Source organism: Calliopsis andreniformis, chromosome 3, assembly GCF_051401765.1.
Source record: "Calliopsis andreniformis isolate RMS-2024a chromosome 3, iyCalAndr_principal, whole genome shotgun sequence".
NCBI lineage: Eukaryota > Metazoa > Arthropoda > Insecta > Hymenoptera > Andrenidae > Calliopsis > Calliopsis andreniformis.
This window is the reverse complement of record NC_135064.1, coordinates 22,336,403-22,357,234: the sequence shown is the minus strand read 5'-3', so window position 1 is coordinate 22,357,234 and position 20,832 is coordinate 22,336,403. Positions and strand designations below refer to the sequence as shown.

At 41.0% G+C, this 20,832-nt stretch overlaps 2 protein-coding genes across 2 annotated transcripts in view; both read right to left on the bottom strand.

Annotated features, from left to right (window-relative positions):
• Nucleotides 1-20,579, bottom strand: part of LOC143188947 (LON peptidase N-terminal domain and RING finger protein 3) — a 55,867-nt gene extending 35,288 nt beyond the window's left edge. Inside the window, exon 1 of the mRNA XM_076393507.1 lies at nucleotides 19,884-20,579. Within this exon, the coding sequence (XP_076249622.1) occupies nucleotides 19,884-20,454 (571 nt within the window). The 5' untranslated portion in view covers nucleotides 20,455-20,579. The remainder of the gene's footprint in view (nucleotides 1-19,883) is intronic.
• Nucleotides 603-13,953, bottom strand: LOC143188948 (uncharacterized). Its single transcript, XM_076393508.1, has 4 exons — nucleotides 13,905-13,953; nucleotides 12,033-12,282; nucleotides 11,917-11,966; nucleotides 603-1,681 (listed from the first exon to the last, which is right to left on the bottom strand). The coding sequence occupies exons 2-4, from the start codon at nucleotides 12,095-12,097 to the stop codon at nucleotides 1,479-1,481; spliced, it is 318 nt and encodes a 105-aa protein (XP_076249623.1). The 5' UTR covers nucleotides 12,098-12,282; nucleotides 13,905-13,953; the 3' UTR covers nucleotides 603-1,478.
• Nucleotides 20,580-20,832: the final 253 nt, after the last annotated feature.

The window sequence follows — 20,832 nt, the reverse complement described above, 5'->3', positions numbered from 1 at the left end:
GATGTCTTACGTAACCCCGAGCGTCTCGAAAAAACGATGCTAATAATTTGACTGTGGCGATACATTATAGGAGACAGTGGATTCTATGGAACGGCCAGGTTCGATCTGGAGCGGGATTACGTGGAAAAATCACGTGTCACGCGGACGTGAATAGATGCTAGCCTCGAATGAAGCAGGTCGTCGAAAATCCTTAATGGTTCTCGATTCGGCGTGGCTCGACGATGGGTGTCAGTTCGAGATATCGATTGCGGTCGTATTTATTGCCGATTACGTAAAGCCAGCGCGGCTTTTCTGTGCTCCAGGTCGCGCGAATAAATATCACATGTAACATCGCGTGAAACCCTTTTATCCGCCTGTTTGTTGGCAAAACGACGTCGAGCAATTTTATATTGCTAAGTGAGATCTAGCTACATCGAGAAATTAATAGGGGAAAGAAATTGATACTTGTCTCTAGCGTTTAATATAGGTGTCTGTGATAGAAGTGGCTTATTATAGATTTTGAGATACTCGTGTCTAATTTATTAATAAGTTAGTGTCAAGGTGTTGAATCGAAGAGTTTATTTTATAATAGAAAATTGTGTTTGAAAGTAATTAATTGCGGCGATAGGACGATAACGTGATAAGAGAATCTCGAGTACTTAATTTGACCATTTGATTAATCCAGATTGTAAAGATTGAGAAATATTTAAATATTGAAGACGGAATTCAAAGAGAATGAATTTCCTAGTGATTCGATTATGATTAAGCTTGAGTTACTTTTTCGTTCATTAAACGTCTCGCAAATGACTCTTACAAATGTGTTTTAACGCTAATTAGCTTCTTATGTAAGGCGTCCAACTTACTTCTGAGTATGTAAAATAAGCGTTTACTGTTATTCTATTCTTTACTAGTGTTTTTTATCAAAGTAGCATTATGTAACAACAAAATATGCCTACGACTTAAGAATGAAAAAACAATATGTAACGCTAGGTATCAGTCATAACTCATTTGAATGCGCATAAATGTTTCCACAAAGCATACAGCAAGCGATTGAAGTTAATGTCTAAATTTTGTGCCTTAAAGTCACAAGAAAACTGACTCTCTAGTGCACTATAAAAATCAATCCTACATAAAAAGAGACAAAAGAACAGAGAAATTTTCACAGAACAACTCCTGCACGTACAAACTTTTCAAATAAATTAACGTCACTCTACACCTCCTGAAAACCATAAAACATCCTCTCCCTCGCGCATCATTTACACGAAAAAATGCGACTCATAAATAAGCCACCACCTCCACATCGGAGACAGGGGTTCCCATGTGTTTCAGTTACGTAACGAAAAACGCGCGTTCCAGTTTCAAGTTAACCGTGTCGTCGAAATACAGTCGCTAATCACGATTTGTGCCCGATACCCCTCTCGCTGAAATTCTTTACCTGGAGGGTGATTTCGAAAGCTTCGCAACGCTTCCTTCGTGCTCCATCGTCGTCCAAACATCTACTACAACCACCGACACGCTTGCTCCGCGCGTAATTGCACGCCCCGGGTTCTTTGCTTGCGCGTACCGCGCGGATCCCTTCTGTGTTGCGGCACATTGCACCATCGCATCGCCAAAAAGCGCGGAAAGTGGGTTAGCCGACACGACGACGCAGCACGTGCACCTAGCTGCACTAGACCAGTGCCCCTACATGGGAAAAAGAAACCTAATGGGAATTTAGCGAGGTATTAGATTCTCGTTCGCGCCATATTCGATGAGAGGGGAAAAAGAATAGGTCGAGTCATTAGAGAGGATTAGAGACAGGATTTTGACTTTTTTATTTCGCAATTTTTTAGTGGTTTCATGGTAGAGTAATTATATTTAGAATTAGTTTTAAATAGGATCTTTTAGTTTAGTGATGGGCCATGGCTTTGTTGATTTTTTAATAGTTAGGGAGATTCGAGGACCTTATAAATAGAATTACTAATGAAGTGATAAAATTGTTTTTTATGGGGAATTTTTAGGATTGGAGATTATGATGCTGTATCTATTCGGTTAATTGTTAGACTTTAATTACTACGTATACTATTTGGGCTTGTTTGTATGATTCACTTGATGAGTCTGTTTTTAGTCGAATTTTTTTCTTCTCATTGTGCAAACAATTACGTGAGTTTATTTAAAATAAAAAAGTAATTTCAGTACGTGTTATAATAGATATTGATTTCCTAGAAAACCACCATTTCACCTTTCACCATCGTCCAAGATTACACCTTTCTATCTTATTCAACAATCCTCTTTTTTACCTTGAAATATTTTTCATTCTGATTTAATTACCGATCACTTCCACCTTCTTCTCTTCCTCTGTCATTTACTATAATAATAACGTAACAAAATTCGACATACTTCACAATGACATATTATCTAAACCATTCTACTCGTCATTACATCCAATTACGTGTTTCCTTTTCTAATTACCAGACATCGAGATTGGTCTGTTCCATACCAGAAAGATCAAAGCAAGATGGAAACGGTCCATTAAAAGACTCGACAGCAGGAGTGTGTGCTCTATATTAGACGTGCTTCCTCTTTCATTAATAGTCGCCAGTGTCAGGTACTGTGCAGAGCTGGTAAGGCTGCACCCGAGACATGTATTGTCATAGTAGTAATTTTGTGTACAAAAGGGATACGTCGATTCAATTAGTAATTGTGACTACTTCGACTAATGATATATTGTGTTCGAAAGTGCGGGTGAAATTAGCCGATCTTATCTATTGTAACCATGTACAGGGTGATCAGATTAACTGGAAACCCTCTGATGAGAGTTGGCAACACTTAGAACGCTACAGCATTTACAATAAATGCTGTCAACACTCGGAGGGTTTCCAGTTAAACTGATCACCCTGTAGATCCTTATTTTGTCCAGCTGCAACCTCACCAGGCCTGTAGAGAAGGTTCCATAGATTAGGCAAGACCACTCAGGCCTTGAAAATAACATGGCAAACGTTGCCCACTGGATGACAGAAGTCAGTAAATGGATTAAATGAATATTATAAATGCTGTCACAACTCGGAGGGTTTCCAGTTAAACTGATCACCCTGTAGATCCTTATTTTTTCCAGATGCAACCTCACCAGGCCTGTACAGAAGCTTCCATAGATTAGGTAAGACCACTCAGGCCTTGAAAATAACATGGCAAACGTTGGCCAGTGTACGAAAGAAGTCAGTTGACGAATTAAACGATGAATCACGTATCAACGTGCGTGTTTCGCGACCCGACGAATGGGAAAGAACTTCGACGGATCTCTTACGTAATTCGATTTGGCGGCAACGAGTGGGCGACGCGAGTCTTGGCTGTGGCGAACGCTGAATCCGAATCGATTTGTCAGTTTCCGGGCGAGAAAACTTTCGGGCGCGCCCAGTCATTCGACTTGCTCGTTCTGTTATCTTGTGCAGTGCACTGTTACGTGGCCCAACTGGGATAAGACATACTTTAATGGCGGTTCGTAGTCGTTGAATGGTTTAGAAGATACGTGGTTCAAGGCGTAGATGCAGACTGTAGAGTTTGAAGACTTTTAACCGTGAAGTTATTGTAGTTTCATTAGACTGTGGATGAGGTAGCTAGAGCTGATAATGGAAGCTTTTTAGGTGAAAGATATTGGATTCTTGAGCATCGAAGAAATTTCTTAAATTTATCCAATTTTATTTTGACGTATATCTATATCTATTATTAATTCTTGATAGTAACTATCTACTTCGTAGATATCTATGAACATTCATAGGAATATCTGTGAAGTAATACTATATATAGTTAGATACTGTAAAGTATCTAAGACTCAATTTAGTCTTCTGAAGACTTGTTCAACCATCCAGTGAGGTTATAAATCAACTTTTCTGAAGTCACTTTCTGGAGAAATAAACATGTTACTATGAGATAAGGAACAGCTGAGAATTAAATAAAGACGTCTTTAAATATTCCATATTACCGTATTTTAAGAAATCTCTCATATCTTCCAACAGATTTGCCATTGGACCAGATTCAAGGGGGTTCTTCCATATTCAATTTTCTGAAAAATTGATGATTCACTTTGACCTGCTTCTGGACATGGAGCCATATGAAGGGGGTTACGACAGACCGAAATTATCGCAAGATATTTTGAGGTATCCTTCAGACTGAACCATTTCTTCCAATACTATTTTTCCCTCAGACGTCGAGAAGTAAATCTCGCGGAAAGTGGGAGTGCGTTCTGGCATGATTCGTTTCCGAAAACAACTTGTTTTCCTTGCTAGACTTTATGTGGGTAGCAAGAGATCGTCCTCGTTAACTCGACATTTTTTATCCTCTGTAATATATGGCCCATTAAAATAATGTTTGTCCGTTTTGTACCATTTAAAAACATTGTCGGTAATGCAAATATATCATCGAGATTAAGATACCAAAGAAGTAGATGTTTCTGGGTAAGATTAGTCGAAGATAGCTGCTTGGAGAACATTTAACATCCGGCTCACGAATTTATAGGCACAGGAGCATGGGTCTGCTCTCACGCGTCCTGTACAACAGCTGTACTATTTACGACAAATTGTGGCCCGAATTGCATCACTATGCATGCGCATTCCGTATTGCAGAGCAGAATCGAAACATAATTCGAGTGGGCACTGACTAACAAACGGCCTTCTCCCAGACACTCGTGTACGAACCCAACAACGCATAGCAATTAATCTCTTAGCTCACCGAGACCTTCGAGAGCTTCCAGCAGGAATATCGATCTGACAGTGTTTCGTGATCATCCCCCGAGTAAAATTCATACCCACGTAAATTCATTCCCTGTATCTATCAATAATCTCATTCATGATATATACTAATACCTACATATATGGGGTATTTTTGAAACACATAGGTAGTTTATGAGAGTCTATAAAAATATTACGAAAATCATGAGATGAACAAAGGGAAAGTGAATCAGCAATTAACAATGTAATTAAAAAGTAATGCCGCACCTGACATAACATTATGGACTTCTCAAACTTTCCTTAATCTTACAATATATAATTATAGTAATAATATATCAGAGTGCTAGACGAACAAGGTCTCAGAAGTTTTATATTAATCAAGAAGCTAGAGTATACTTTTAATATATAAAAACTAAAATATTTTTATTAAGAAAACTGTACTACAGTTTATACTAGGAGACCTATAAAATCAAGAAAACCCATGCCACTCAGATAAACTTCATCAAATCAACTTCTAAGGTACACTTGTCCTCAAGAATGCATACTTAATACATGTATGCACATGCAGAAACGAAACTGCTCGTATTGATATCACCACTCACGTCCACTCACTTCGAAAGAAAAGCACTTAATCTCCTCTCCTCTAACACACGACGCTATTTTACGAATAATGAGCCATCACTGTCGCATTACCGCTCGGTTGCTGCACCGCATCGCTGCAAACTTCCGCATTTCTAAAAATTTAACTGCCGCCATTCAAATCAGCCTGCACAGCCATTGAACGACTCCGAGAACGTTGACAGGCAAAGTGGCGCGGAGTGGTTTCTCCCACGTGTGCGGCGACGAGAGGTTCCAGCCTCCGTGGCTCCGTCGAACGCGTCACGCTCGGTCGACATCGCGGTATCGTAAATCCGCGAGCGAGCGCGTTCCGATTATATAATTACGCCGAACGAAATTAATCCGCCGGTGGCACACGCGAATCGTGTCAAGGCGAGAGCAGCCGCGACGCTTTCCCGCTGCTCTCGAGGTGCCGCGCTCGCGCGAAAGCGTCCGCGGAGAATCGACGACGCCTTCCGTTCCGGCAATTAACCGTGAAAACGCCGATCTCGAGGAAGCTGACCTCTTGAAACGCGTCGGTAGCTTTGTAACAGCGGCCAACAATCGAATTAGCGGGAGGCGTTCTTAGAGTGAACGTGTCGAGACCGTGTTTTCTTGCTATGGAGTCGATATTATGTGGGACGCTTATGGGAATTAGAGCACATGGTTACTGTAAAGTTGGTGAAGCTGTATTTATATTTTGGAGGTGATGAGGAGGGATTTTGTTTAGTTTCGTGTCGTTTTCGTTGAGTATTTATTATTAATGTTATTGAGAATTATGAATACATACATGGATCGAGGTTGAAAGTATGCTAATGATGCATTGTGGGCTTGTGGGGAGACGAGAAATTTGAAACATGTTTGAGAATTGGAGAATTGGGATTTTCTGAAGATTGGGAAATTGGAAATTTATGGAATTTAAAAATTGAGACATTATAAACTTTAAAAATTGAGAAATTGGAGAATAGTGAAATCTTTAAATTTGTCTTTTTAAAACTGGTAAAAAATAAGTGTTACTCTTGAGATCTTTCCTCGCAGTTACAAAACTATTTCCATGAAAAATGGGTACCTAATACAAAACTCTTTAAGTTCTGAGACCTCGTTTATAGAACTCTCCACTCAGAACAGTGAAACAACAGGAACTGTAGAAATATCGAATAAAACAGTAGAGCAAACAGTAGCAAAAACGCGCGAAGAAAGCTCATGAATAATTAAATAGAGCCGAGCGCAAACGCGCCACAGTTCAGAAACTGGCAATATCGATCGAACGTACGTAAGTACAGTAATGCCACTTAAACATGGTGTCTCATATTAGCATACGTATTTTGCGAACAATTTCAAGGGGCGAGATGGAAAGCTATCGTAATCGATCAGGCTTGAAACCTGTCATCTAAGAATTCTGTTACGATCTCACACGATTTGACAACGATATTCTATCTATCGATCACGACATTAATAGACAAACGTACTTCACTATGGATTCTCGCAGATCGTTTGGCGAACGAATTTTGTAGCTAATGTCGATCGTTACCTGTCCCCCGAGGATATTCCGAAGCATGTGAATGCTAGAAGTCTAGACTGCGCGGCTATCAGCGTATTTACCGTGTTTTTGTGAGAAAAATCTAAGTGAACGATCACCAGGTACTATGTAAGGAAAAAAGCTGACTCTCGGTGAAACGTTCAGCACGATGTTGAAACACATGAGTTGGAGATACAGTCGAATTATGCAACGATCGAGGTATACTCGAACAACCAATAATTCGTGCTGCTATTGGGAAAACTCGAGTTCCTGAACCTCCTTTTTCATGCACTGATGCTTCCTCTATTCATAGAAGCCACTTCATTATGGAATGGTAATTTTTTAGGGTGATATTGAGTTGGTAAGTTGTGGAAAGAATATTGAAAGTGATCGATTAAAAGGAAAGCTTAAGAAATAAGTAGTTCAGAAGTTTGGTTCAAGGGAGGGTGCTGATGTTTCTCTGTCAGTTTGAAGTATCTTGTATTTGTAATTAATTTCGTATATTTTTGTGAGCTACTGGTAGCATCTTGTTGGAACAAATTTATTCAAGATCAATTGAACTGCAAAATCGATACATGATATCACAAGGACGCTGAGTATTCAGTGAAGTAACAGGAAGGCACGTGCTGCAAAACGTGCCAAAAATCGATACCAAGGTCAAGGATTTTTACAAGTGTTCTTCTAGAGCAGTCTGATATGCTATTGAACGTCAAATTCGACTAAAACAAGTATCCATTGAGTTACTGTCTTTAGAGTTTAACTTCAATTTTCTTGAAAAGCTGCTACAGTAATCCCTTAATGTAGGTCATTCTTCTTTAAAAATCTCAAGAACTAAATTTAATAAAACAATCAAATGAAAGAATTCTCCATTAACATGTAGTCCCTCCCCTAATTTTAATTCTTCAAGAAAAGAGTCCAAAATCCAAATCCTTTCCTCCGTATATGTCACTCTAACATATGACACTCTCACACCTAGCCTCACAGACAATCTCTAAAAGCTCCCCTGACATCGCACATCCACCAAAAAGAAAGAAGAGAACGAAAAATAAGGTAAAAAGTAAGAAAGGGATCAGCGACAGTCCATTTGCAGCAACGTGGAAAGAGGGAGATAAGCGGAGTTTCGATTGATGGATGGGTACCATCGTAGCAGAATCGGGGTCGCGACCCACTTTCATCCACGGAATCTCGACGAAGAGCACCAGGGGCGTCTCTTTCCTCCGATCGCTGATTCTCCATCGGAGTCCATTAAAACGAAAATAAACACGATTTCGAGCTTGCTGCAACGATGGAACTAAGATTGCCAGCGGCGATCGTTCGAGAGAAACAGGGGAGGGAGCGTCCTTCGAGAACGTGAGGGAACGCGCGTTTCTTCGGGCTGCTGGAGGAGAGCTTGCGTCGATAATCGGGTACACGTGATCCGAAAATCGCGTGGCGCGATTCGCGAGTCCGGAATAATGCATAAGACGCGTCGCGCGTCAAAGCGTGATCCACGCGCTAAAATATCGTATGCGACGCGTTACGGGTTTATATAACGCTATTTGTAGCGACGTGACAAATTTATTGAGAAAACAAAATGAGTCAGAAAACACGCGTTCGCCCGACGACGAGGTAGCGAAATCGTGGGTTGATGAAACTTAATCGATGCCACTTGGCAATATAGATTTCCCTTGCGAGGTGTCTGTGGAAGAGTTGCAATTGCAGCTGTGATGTATCCTGTGTAGAGGTGATCGCAGGAAATTGTACAGAGTTCGTGATTTTACGATAATTTGAAAAATGTAGAGGTGATGTGATATGTTTGTAGGTTGATTACATATAGACAGGGATGGTATGAATCCTGCTGTCCAGTGACGTCAGAAGGTAGAAAGGGAACTCTGAATGAGGGTGGGGATAGCCTCACCAATCAGTGATTTCTAAGAAGCCCCACTTCATTTGAAAAGTTCCGTCTTTACCTAATGACGTAACTAGACGGCAGGTTTCATACCATCCCTCCATATGAAGAACAAGTTGTGATTCTGAGAAAAAAAATTAATGTAATATATTTCTGAAGTTTTATCTACCTTTTACAATTTTTATCTACCTTTTTTATCGTACTAATTTTATGTGTCGATGTTATTTGCAAGAATATGGGAACTGGAAATGTGTGGAAATGTGTTTAGTTAAACATAGAGTACTTGCTGATAATTATCATAAATGATTTACTTGTCTTATCTAGTAACAAGATGTGATTACTGTGTGCTATTAATTCATTCGTAATTCTCTCCAGTGTTCAATACTTTCCCACTGCCTTTCTGAGCGTTTTCATAATCGTCTATCGATCCACATATGTATATCACACTAAATCCTAGTTTTCTCTTTTCTTGTGCATCTATTTAGAACAAAATTACTTCTCGATGTGGTATTATTATAAAAATATCACATTTTTACGATTTAGGTTATCACATGAGACACAAAATCATCAGAAATATTCTAAATTCTTTGCAGAGTAATTGTTCTCTTCACTAGTGATGAAAAACGACTACTCTGTTAAAATAACAGAACATTTCCGCGGAAAGAGCATGACGACGGACAATTCGCGTTTCAACAAATAGGACACCGATTTGCAATCGCCCGAAAATACCTTACGCTATATGAAAAGAGTGAGTCGCTCTATCGAATCGTATTTTCGCATGCGCTTGTACCTGCCTTATATTTGAGCATGAAAATACGGTCTGACTCATTTGGTTTTCCTAATGAGATTGTCGTGATACCACGGACAATGTTACATAAGTTTCCCAACGTGTCACTTCGACAGTAATTCCTTCCGTCGCGAAAACGATGCGTACGCGAAACCAGAGGCAATTCAGTCTATCAATATTCATCGGTTCGGTTGAATTTCACTCGCAGCGCTGCTCGGGAAAAATACAGCACCCAGTTAACGCGTCGTCTGTTGCACGATTTTTCCACACCTTTTTCGTTTGTTTAATCTTTTCGATACCGATCAGTAATATCTACTGACGGATATATTTGTCGGTATCTACTGAAAAGATTAAATATAACATTATAAAAAGGATTAAAAAAAGCTTAATAATATATCTGCCAAGTGATTTGTAAATTTTCAAAAGAAAGTTTTTCATATTCGTATTATGTACCTGCTTAAGTCGAATTGCAAATAAAAATGTCTTAAGAAGATTTAACTTTATTATTATCTACAGTTTCTCTTTCATTTCAGAGCCAGACTATTTAGATGACTAGCTTGGCAAATAGCTGAGCATATATTTTATCTAGACGTATAATGAAATTAGAGTTTGCTAGAGCGATACACGTGTAAGTAACCACGTTATCATAGTTACATATTTACCTACTAAGTATGTATCTATTTCTGAAGTCAAATCTTTCCGTTCCCTGAACTCTCCACATTACCCCCATTCATTCTTATTTGCTTATTAATAATTAAAGAAGCTCTAAACACCAAATCGTCATTCTTGATTTTCGTCTTGCTTTGACCTCTAGAATCGTATCATAAAATTTCTCCCACTTGTAGCCAACACCCTGTAGCTATAACAATTTCTTAACCCTTGCTCTATGACCATCACCATCACCCTCACCTCGAACCCTTAAAACCTCAAACCAAGAAAATTATATTTCTCATAACTGCTCCAAGAACCATCTCATTAAACAGACCCGATTAAACTGATTATCCACTAATTACCACTCACTTCCATAAACACAGGACGTCTTCAATTAAATTGGAAACGTAAATCGCGAAGAAAGTACCTAGGATAGAGGATCAGAGGCAGAAGAAGGTCCCTATTACTCAGATGAGAAATACAGCGAAACGACTGGCCACGGACCGTCGCACGAGCACAAAGGATTAATATTTATAGACGAGAAGAGACGCTCGCGAAATTCGCGGTGTTCCCGTTTCCATTGGCGGAGGCTGGTCGGCCTCCGGGCTGATCGTGGCCCTGACACGATGTAGCTCTCGTTGCTCTCTTTGCGAATCACTTGAACACCACGGATGCGTCCTTGGGTCCGCGGCGGTCTTTAGAATTCGCGGCCACGTCCTCCCGGCCGCCTTTCCAACCGAGATAAAGGTAAGAAGGAGCAAAGCGTGCCGAATTTGGCAGGGGTCCATACGTCCGACGAACTCTCCAAACGCGCGTCGGGACGCGGGAAAATTCGTTAGGCACGCCGACGATCGTGTGCGCTTCTCTGCCGAGAGACGACTGCTTTGTAAAGGCGAAATTTACATCGCGAAATTAACACCGTCGGAAAGCCACTTAATTCGCGACGATAAGGCGGTCTCTCAACTTGCCCTGACCTAGCTTCCGCTGCCTGAGACGTACGCTGTGTTTAAGCCTTCGAAGTGGATCACGCGTGCTGCGTTCTTGGTTCGAGGCAGGTTTGGGTGGAAACACGTGGAACGCTGGTTACCAGCGATAGTATTGTACTGTTCAGAGCTGGTGAACTTGTAGCAAGACATGGAGGAAAGAGGGGTGTCTTGCTATCACCAATTGATTTTCATCGGTAGGGATGGGACTCGGTATTTCCATGAAAGGGTAGAAATACATAGAACGCTGGTTACCAGCGCTAGTATTGTACTGGTCAGAGCTGGTGAACTTGTAGCAAGACACGGAGGAAAGAGGGGACCTTTGCTATCACCAATTGATTTCACCTTTCATCGGTAGGGATGGGACTCGGTGTCTCTAGCGAAGGGTAGAAACATATAGAACGCTGGTTACCAGTACTTAGGAACCAACGCTGGCAAATTAATAACCTAGAACGAAAAGGAATGAGTCTAGATCAGTGAGTGAATATGAGAAATACTGAGCAGAGCTGGTAAGGTTGCATCCGAGACACATTTTGACATAGTAGTAATTTTCTGTGTATGTATATAGGGGATATGTTGATTCAGTTAGCAGTTATGATTAGTTTGATCCCAGAGCTAGAGTGTATTAAGTCCTCTTGTTTTCTGTGTGATTTAGTACACTTTGGGTGCAGAGTCCAGGTATGTAGTATCATAGGATTTAGATTCAAACGGAAGTGGTAAAGATTGTACTTATCTGTAGACGCGACTAGCATACCAAGCCACATCGAATCATTATTTTTGAGACAATGGACACACAAACATTCATTAACCTCCTCTATTCTCGCATATCCATAAAATTTCCATCTCCATTTCAACCTTGCTGCTGGAAAGTCCCAAGATGGTACGACCATGTACTCCCAAACAAATCATCCGCACAGTTATTTACCAGTCACGCTTCTCGGCAATCCTATCGACAGCTGAGTGAAAAGAGACCGCAGTAGAAGTAGCCATCAGCAGTAAGTGTTGCTCTCGAGACACGATTCTGGATAAAGAATGCAACTTGGCCTCTCACAATCAGTTCGACGCACAAAGCTTGTTCCCACAACAGCTGGACAGTTTCACGAACAATGCCCATCGGAGAACATTCTTGTGTTTACTTTGCGCGTAACAAAGTCCGTGGGAGCGGCGTAGTAATCCTGTAACGCTTATCACGAACGATAAAAGAGAAATCAGGGGAGCGAGAAGAAGAGTGAACTCATGATAAACGGAGCGAGAACAGTTTGACATTAATGTTACATAATGCCGCGAGACAATCGACATACTTTTGCTTGAAATTTTGTAGCTGATCGTTCTGAGATATCAGAATGACACAAAGTTGAGTTATTCCTGACTCCAGGTTCGACTGATCCACAGTCCAAAATCGTTCTACGAAGGTCAATCAGTCTGTCGACTTCTAGACCACATCAAACTGAACATGTACATTAGTAACAGAATACTAAAAATTTGAAATTTTTTAAACATTTAAAATTCCAAAATTTTCAAATTATTATTTATCTACTAAGAAGAACCAACCAGCACATGTCAATGGTATTCATTTAATAATTAAATTTTCCTGAACTAGATCAATAACAAATAAGAATTCAGAATAAGAATTCACAACTCCAAAAAACTGTTCGCTCCATCTCCGACCAATAAAAGCAGTCTAGCACCAGTATTCAAATATCCTCTTATCTTAGTCGATAAAGAGGATAATTAGTCGCTCTCGTCTCTAGTGGGCCACTATCTATTAATTAGCACACCGAAATGTCAAAGTGTCGTTCCACTGCGTGTCCTACATCCTCCACCACTGCCTCGCCGCGATCGAAGTTACGCAGCGATTTCTCGTGTCGTAAAAGTCCGCGCGCTTTTCCCAGGCGCCCCGTCCCTGTCATCGAACGTGCCGCGCCGCGTGCGCGTGCTATATAAAGTGCAGCTTGCACTCGACCGGTAATTATAGATCACTTTGCAGAAACGGGATACCGTGATTCGAAAATACGCGCACGAGACAATGGTCAGGCTCGTGGACACGGGGAACGCTTTCCGTTGCGAGAAACTTCCTCGTCATTCGTCGACGACTAAGTCTCTCTCCTTCGATTCTGCCCACCGAGTTATCGATCGACCTTATCACGCGCGCGAGACAATAGCCCGACCCTATCGAAGCGCTCGAGGAAGATTCCCAGGACTGGCGAGCTGGGCTGGTTTCTTTTAATTAGAAATGCAATTTCTGCGGGGCATTAGTCCGTCTCGCGGCGCTTGCGAAAATGTAATTGCCTTTTCCGGATGAAAGTGCAGCGTAAGATAGTAATGACGTCATCTCAAGAATTTTTAACGAGGATATTAAGAGTTCTACGGAGGCTTTGTAATTTAGTCCTGCGATGAGATTTTGAGGCGAGATCGAGGGAGAACTTTATAGAGGCAAATTAAAGTGGGTCCTGAATCCAGGATATTAAGTGTACCATTATTCCAGTAGCAATAATTACATAATTTTTATAGTAATCGTAAAGTTATCAAAGTATGATTAACGTTATGATTTTTTCTTTTTTCTGTCGCATAATTTAAAGATACGATGAAACTTGACCCACTTGCACTTAAATTCCATGAAGCGATCGAATTCAGGCTGCGTCTTCGTCAAGGATAGTCGACATTGATGAATTTTTCTCATTGCGTTTATCAGCGGAAGCGAGTTGCATGGAAGAAAACGATTAAAAGTGGAGTGTGGCAAATTGGAGCTCTGCGTAAAGTGGATACAGAATTCGTATCCGAGAGGAGTTAGAGTTACCAGTAACCGGCTCAAAGGCCAGGTGGACGGTGCAGGTGCAAGCGAGCAAACAGGCGATCGGCTCTCGCAGATGGCTCGTTCTCGAGCTACGCGGATTCGTTTTTGCTTCTTTAAATTTAGTTTCTACGTCGCCGTGGTCTTACGTAATTTTGATATTCCCGACTGCACCGCCGCGACAGACCAGCCCGCTATGGCCATACACCGACGTTCAGCGTCGTCATTAGTCGTGTCCTGTGTCTCAGGAATAAATTAAAAGCGCGTTATATCGTATAAGTTGATTCATGGCGTATAAAATCCTTCTAGAAAGCTTCCTTTCGAAGCATGTGCATCATAACGTATTTCTAAGCGCATAACGTCTGCGCATTACCTGCTACAAAAATTCGTAAAGCTGCAATAAAGATGTCGAAGGAAATAGTAATACGAACAAGTGTACCTGCATTCAATATTGACTAGAATAATCACAGTAAGAAATACTCTATTTGACTACCTTCAATTTTATCCCAATGAGCGCTACGAAATCCCGCCCGACCCAATAAATCAGGCTAGTAACTTCACTGTGCAATTGAGAGAGCTATAAATTTCGTATCGTAATTTTCTGTCCATTTTGACGACCAATAAAATCGCGTAGATCGCTCCACAAATTCAATTCTGTTCTGGAATTCGACTCGCTTTCGTGAGCTCGTATTTCTGTCTTCGAGGCATTAAGCGCTACGCTCGAAATCCTGCTCCATCGACCACTGGACAGACGATCTGCACCTTTTCTCACGGCGATGGCTCGCGAGCGTGAAACGTCTCTTTGATACCGTTGCGTCGGTGCACGATACCGAGAACAATGACGTGTAGACGCGATAACGCGTAAGCCGCGCTTCGTGACTAATCGTCCTTGCCACGATCGTCCTCGTTATCTTCGTCATCGCAGATTACGATTTACAGAGAAGGTCCCCTGCTGAGTTCTCTGCTTATGAAAATAAGGCGCGAGCGATTAAGCCTTGCGTTTCGTTATGATTGTGTCAAGGAGGACGATTCACGCTAAAAGGGATTGCTGGATTGGAAGACATTCCTTTGGGCTTCTATCAGTCTGTCGTAATTGCTGTATGCATTTTTATTTGTGTGGAACTTTTGTGCTACTTGTGGCAGCGCTTCTTCGAGAAAGAAAATGTTGAATATTCGAAAAAGTGAATATTCTAGATCTTTTTGTTCTGAAAACTTTTTATTCTTTTGTACGATTGTGATCTTTTTCTGTAGATAGTGGGTACTTTCATTAGAGTTCTAGACTTTGACAGTTATCAAGATTTTTCAAGTTCATTGTTTTCTACTGTATCGTCTAGTTAAGGTTGCTGCTATCTAATCGTAAACAGTGAAATATGAGTACCTTCAGAAACTATTTTAAAAATACATTTTCTTTTTTCTCCATGTGTGACTACTTGTATTATCATTTCTATTATAGTTTGTAAACATAATTCTTCTTTAAAATAAACAAATCAAATTTATTCTAGAAAAATTCTTAATTTAGTGAAAAAATTAATTACCTGCTAAATTTATTTTTCTAAATCTTCTGTGAGTGATCAGGAATAAATATTAGCTTTTCGTGTAGTTCCTAATGACTAACAGAAGTATAGATCCTAAGGTGTTAATGAACGACCCTATGTATGTATTCCAACCTTCAGCAACTGTTCAATCATTGGAGCGCGTAATATGGTCAATAATTACGTTCAATGTGGATTTTTACCAACACTTAGTACTGAAAGCCATTAAAAGAATTCATGTCCTATGAGTCACCAGTATTTCTCTTCCCTTTTAAAGCGAACCGTAACCATAACTTACATCATACTTCACTACGTTTCTATCATTTGAATACCATTTTTCCATCGTTTCTTATATCGTTATTATATATAATACAGATACAATCTGCATATTACAATGCTGCAGAATCTTGCACCTTTTAGACTTCAAAGCTTCTGAAAAACAACTAAATAATTTATCAGTATCGTTTCATTTCTAATCTCAATTTATCTTCAGCTTGAGTCACAGTAAAGGAATTCTGCTCCAAAATCTGCAAAAGATTGAAGCTCTATCCATCTACTCAACTTTTTAATCGTTATCTATATATCTCTGGAGTAATCTCTTCTCAATAATCTATATCTTCAAGACTTTCATATACCTAGGTATTCATTATGAAAGCCATTGAGTGAAAAAATCGATTTTAACTGCATTCATAAAGAACGTTCCTACAGATTTCAATTAAGGTCCAAATGCTAAGAAAATTGCTATTACACATAAAAAAGAGTGTAAAACGCTCGATTTCTCGAAACCTATTAAAACACGAATAAGCAAAGTTATTCGTAGGTTAACACACCGATGCAGAACATAGCCCATTTATCAGTACCCTAGTGCACCCAGCACCCGCGGCGTCCCTCGCCTCGCAACAGCAAACTGGTATCAAAAAGGCGGCACGAGAGTCGTCGAGAGTTCACGTGTGGCAAGGCATTCGGTGGCACGTGCCACGTTCGCTTCAATTTAACACGATGCGCCTGATTTTCCGCGGGGGCGCGAACTGGGCTCGTCCTCGGACGGTCGCGCCAGAGTGCCTTTGTGTTCTCGATACATGCACCGTGTCCCTCCGAATGGACACAGCCGTTCAGAATAATCTGCCCTCTCCCCGTCTCTGTCCCTCTGCCGCAGCTCCCTCTCGATCCCCCTTTCTCCCTGGCTCGTTCCACGTCCCTCTGTCTCTCGAGAAGCGTTATATAAGAACAGCCTCAGACTGGCCGTGAACTTACCGACGATCGTCGTCTTCGCATTCGAACGCAGCCACCTCCCTTTCCACGCGAGCCCGTTCGGTGCACTCGGCATGCACCAAAGAGGGAGAAGGAATGCGATCGATTCAGTTGTTCTTTCCAGCGGGATCGAGGGAATCGCTTTACCTGCCGGCTGCAGCCTCGCTTTTATCTCCTACGGAGGAACGGGGATCCTTGGAACGTCTCTACGGTGCACTGCGCCCGCCATCCTCGCATTACGAAAGCTTTCTCGGCTTTTAGAGGCGAACCGAAGAAAACGTTCGCGTTTATTTGCTGTTTTGAGCGGTCGGGGGAACGAGGAATGCGACGGCAGGAATGTGACACAGGTTTTATTATCTTCTGTGTTATCGTCACTCTGCTTTTGCAAAAATACTGATGGCATTTTAATGCGTTTTATTCGAGTCAAATATCTGACCTGGCCTTTCGATAGGCATGCTTACTGTTTTCGGTGGTTATAGTAGAGATGATTCGTATAAGTGTCTACTAGTTTTCTGAATTCTTTTGTTAACACTTAATTATTGTTCTTATTATTGTTCTTATTGTCGTACCTATTTAGTTTCTACATTAGAATTGACACCATATTAATTTTAGAAATATTTAGTATCAGCAGACTTTAATTGGAGTCTTCGTAACTTAAAATTGTGTGTACGTAATTGAGAATTAAAAATTATTGTCACTAAGTAATGCCACCTAGTTAATAAATAGTTTATGTCATAGACAAAGTGTGAATTAATAATTGCAGAACTAAAAAGTTTATGAAAATCAAATGTTTCAAATTTACTCTCCTAGCCCACCTCATTTCTTCGTACTAATAAGTTAAGAATAAAGTTTACAAGTAATGAAACAAAGCCCTACCAAATATTCAAGGTTTAACAGTCGACGAGCTGACATTTCTCAACCCATGTACAGTTCAAAGGAATGACGAGCAAATAAATCTTGAAGACAGACAATCGTAAATTTTCTGAATAAATTGTACATTGTACTAGCGAAAGTGTGATACATTAATAACAAAAAAAAAAGAAAAATTCCATTTTAGAGACGTCAGTCCGTCGGGAGATCGTGGTACCCAATGTATATCATGGATTAAAATATAGAAACGGGTTTAAGAGATGTTTCGACGTCTGGGAATCTGGACAAAGGAGCCTCTGCCGAGATTGCAACGAGGTCGTCAACTAGGGCTCGTTCGAGTCACAGTGATTAAGACCCAACCTTGATGGATATGGAAAAAGATGGTACATTCACGATTACACATCAAATACAAATGACTCTTTATAGGATAATTCATGAATAAAAATATCTTTCAATTTTTTGTTAAACTTGTAATAATTGTTAATAGTATCGAGAAATTTTGAAATTCATTGAGTCGAATAGTTTTCAATTTCTTATGTCCTCTTTTTCTGCTTGATATTTAAATTACATTGTTCAATTCTTTTTCAAAAGCCCGTGTTTTGAAAACTCTAAACATATTTACATTAGCCAAGCTGAAGTGATATTACGTATGCGAAACTTATTATATAGTACGATTCGTGAACTGTATCGGTTCCTTATATAATAGACTGAAATAGAAAATCGACAGAAACAGCTTAAAACGAGTAGGGAGTCGGTTATCCAAGTGAGACAATCGATATTTTTAACGACCTATGAAAATATTAACCACTGTTACATTTGCAATATTTTATTTTCATTCCTGGCGTTTACTTTCAAAATTAGCTGAATAACAATTCAACTATGCGAGGTATTTCAAATCTGCTAAGAATCCATGTCAACGACTAAAAATAAGCATTAATTGCTGTCTACGTTCAAATTTACAAGCTCCAGCTACAGCGACACCTATTTTCGTACCATTTCAAGAAAAATAACCAGAATGCTTTTTTTGACTACTTTTCCCAAACGCATGCTTTCAGAAGGAACACGTTCAGAAAATGTTGAATCACAGAATAAAAATATTTCGCGCTTGGAACGTTCATCAAGTTCGAGGAAAACAGGCAGAAGACGCGGCATGTCGTTCGCGCGCGAAACAGAGGATCGAGTGAGCGCATTATTTACGCGGGACTTTACAAAAACGTGAACCGCTGCAAGAAATGTCTCCGACCGACCGATAAAACGGATCACATCATCGTAGCGTAGTAGAATGCAAACCTTTGAATGGAGTGTCATTCACAAAGCGGAGAGCATTTTTTGCCAATTCAAAGCAGAGGGATTACCGCAGCCGTCAGCGTCTCTCTCGTTCCAAAGCTTCTGCGTTTTTATCGTCACGGACGATAAAATTGAATCACACGAACGCTGGCCTCCGTTTTTCCATCTCTAAAATCGGCACATGCGAATTAATTCGATCTTCTGCGGTTCGTAACGTTATCCGGATTCGTTGTTTCGTAATGAGCTTTATGTAACTACTTTGTAGCCTCTAGTGAGAATTCAAGTGCTCCGACGTTATATTCTTCTCTGCTTGTCGATTCGACGACTCTGTACGTTGTTGCACGATGACTAAAAGAACAGGATAACGAGGCGTTTTACGAAGATAACAATACGTTTTCCTTATGTTTGGCTTTGTCTCGTGAAAGGAAAGCTGCGTTTTTAATCGCGATAAAAGTATTTTTCCAAGAAATGGAGTTTTGGAGAATCAGTCCTGAGAAGTGGTTGTAAAAGTTGGTCGAAATCGATTGCGATGGGTTTTTGGAGCGCTGACAGATCAATGGTGATTGACTGCTACATATTTGGAGTAGGTAGCTTAGAAACTGTAAATTACTTCACGCAGTGCTATTATAAGGAAGAGTATTAGCCTCATAAGAGTTGCCAAATCTGCTATCAATTATTAATTAGATTTAAAAGAATTAAATATTGTAGATACTATTGTAAATGGAAGAAACAGGGTGAGACACTTCAGGCATAGTATAATGTAACAAAAATACAAAGTGGTGCAACTGAGTCATAAATCACCACACTCACATTTTGTTACTCACACCTGCCTATTCAAAAACCTGATAGTACAAAATTATATAAAACATATTTAAACATTCCTTCTTGATATCCCAACCAGCAATCACTTATATTCCCTTCTCCTATGACCCACCTATACTTCCTCCATTTCGCTCTAAACCTTCAACCGATTTTCAAAATCCCTGAATTCTCAGACATCACCTCCCAGTACCGCCATAAGAAATAATCTTCAGCATCCACTCACCAAGATGAACAGCGAGGTTGTACCTCTCCAATGCCTGACCCAGGTGTCCCTCTCTCATAAGGATGTCACCCTCGTGCCTGGCCCTGCTGGCCTCAGCCTCCCTGGGCCACCATTTCTCCACGAGTCTCTGCACGAGCACATTGGTCTCACTCACAGCGACGATCTTTTGCCCGCACACGCGACAGTTCTTGCACGGCTCCACGCAGTTCTTGCAATATGTATGACCACAGCTGGTGGTCACCGGCTGACAGAGCGTCCCCTCGCACGAAGGACACGCGAAGGACGCTTCCATCTTTCGCCTGGAGCTCGTAGCCGTCGTGGCTGCTCCTGTCAGCTCCTCCAGCAGGGCATTGGCCAGGTGCTTCAACCTCTCTGGCGACACAGAGCCCGCCGCCAAACATCTCGAGTAAACGCCAATGGACTCCCTGATCCTGCCGCACTTCGCCAAGGAATCCCCATAGCCGACGAGGACCTCGAACGTAGGAGCGTGTTGCTTCAAGCTGCGCTCGTACATCTCCACTGCCAGGCGGTAGTTTCGGGAGGCGAACGCTTCCTTCGCCAGCTCGGTCATCTTTGTTGATAAACAGTGGGTCCTCGAGGAACTCGACGTGTTGCTCGCTGATTGCTCGGAAGCTGACGCAGGGGGATTTACGTGCGCACGCGAATGGCGGGAGGAGCCAGGCGCCAGGATCTTGAATTCCCTGATACCTTCCAAACTTCGCGCATCTTACACACTCCACGAGAATTATACGATTCTTCTTGTTCGAAGATGAGTACCGGAACAGACACCCTTTTTCCTTTAAATCACTTTCGGATGAGAGAGAACACTTCACTGAGACGACGAGGATGCCGAATATACTAGGTAGTTAGCGGAACATGCAGTTGGTTCCTTATTCGTGGAACACGTTTGACAGTTGGCTGGCCACGCGGTAAGACAGCCACGAAGAAG

Excerpts from the sequence above, each read along its gene's own strand:
- LOC143188948 (XM_076393508.1), bottom strand. The coding sequence starts at position 12,097 with ATGGCTACTTCTACTGCGGTCTCTTTTCACTCAGCTGTCGATAGGATT. Across the intron at positions 11,967-12,032 it reads ATTGCCGAGAAGCGTGACTG|CAAGGTTGAAATGGAGATGG; the intron begins GTAAATAACTGT and ends ACTTTCCAGCAG. Across the intron at positions 1,682-11,916 it reads GATATGCGAGAATAGAGGAG|GTTTCTTTTTCCCATGTAGG; the intron begins GTTAATGAATGT and ends AATTCCCATTAG.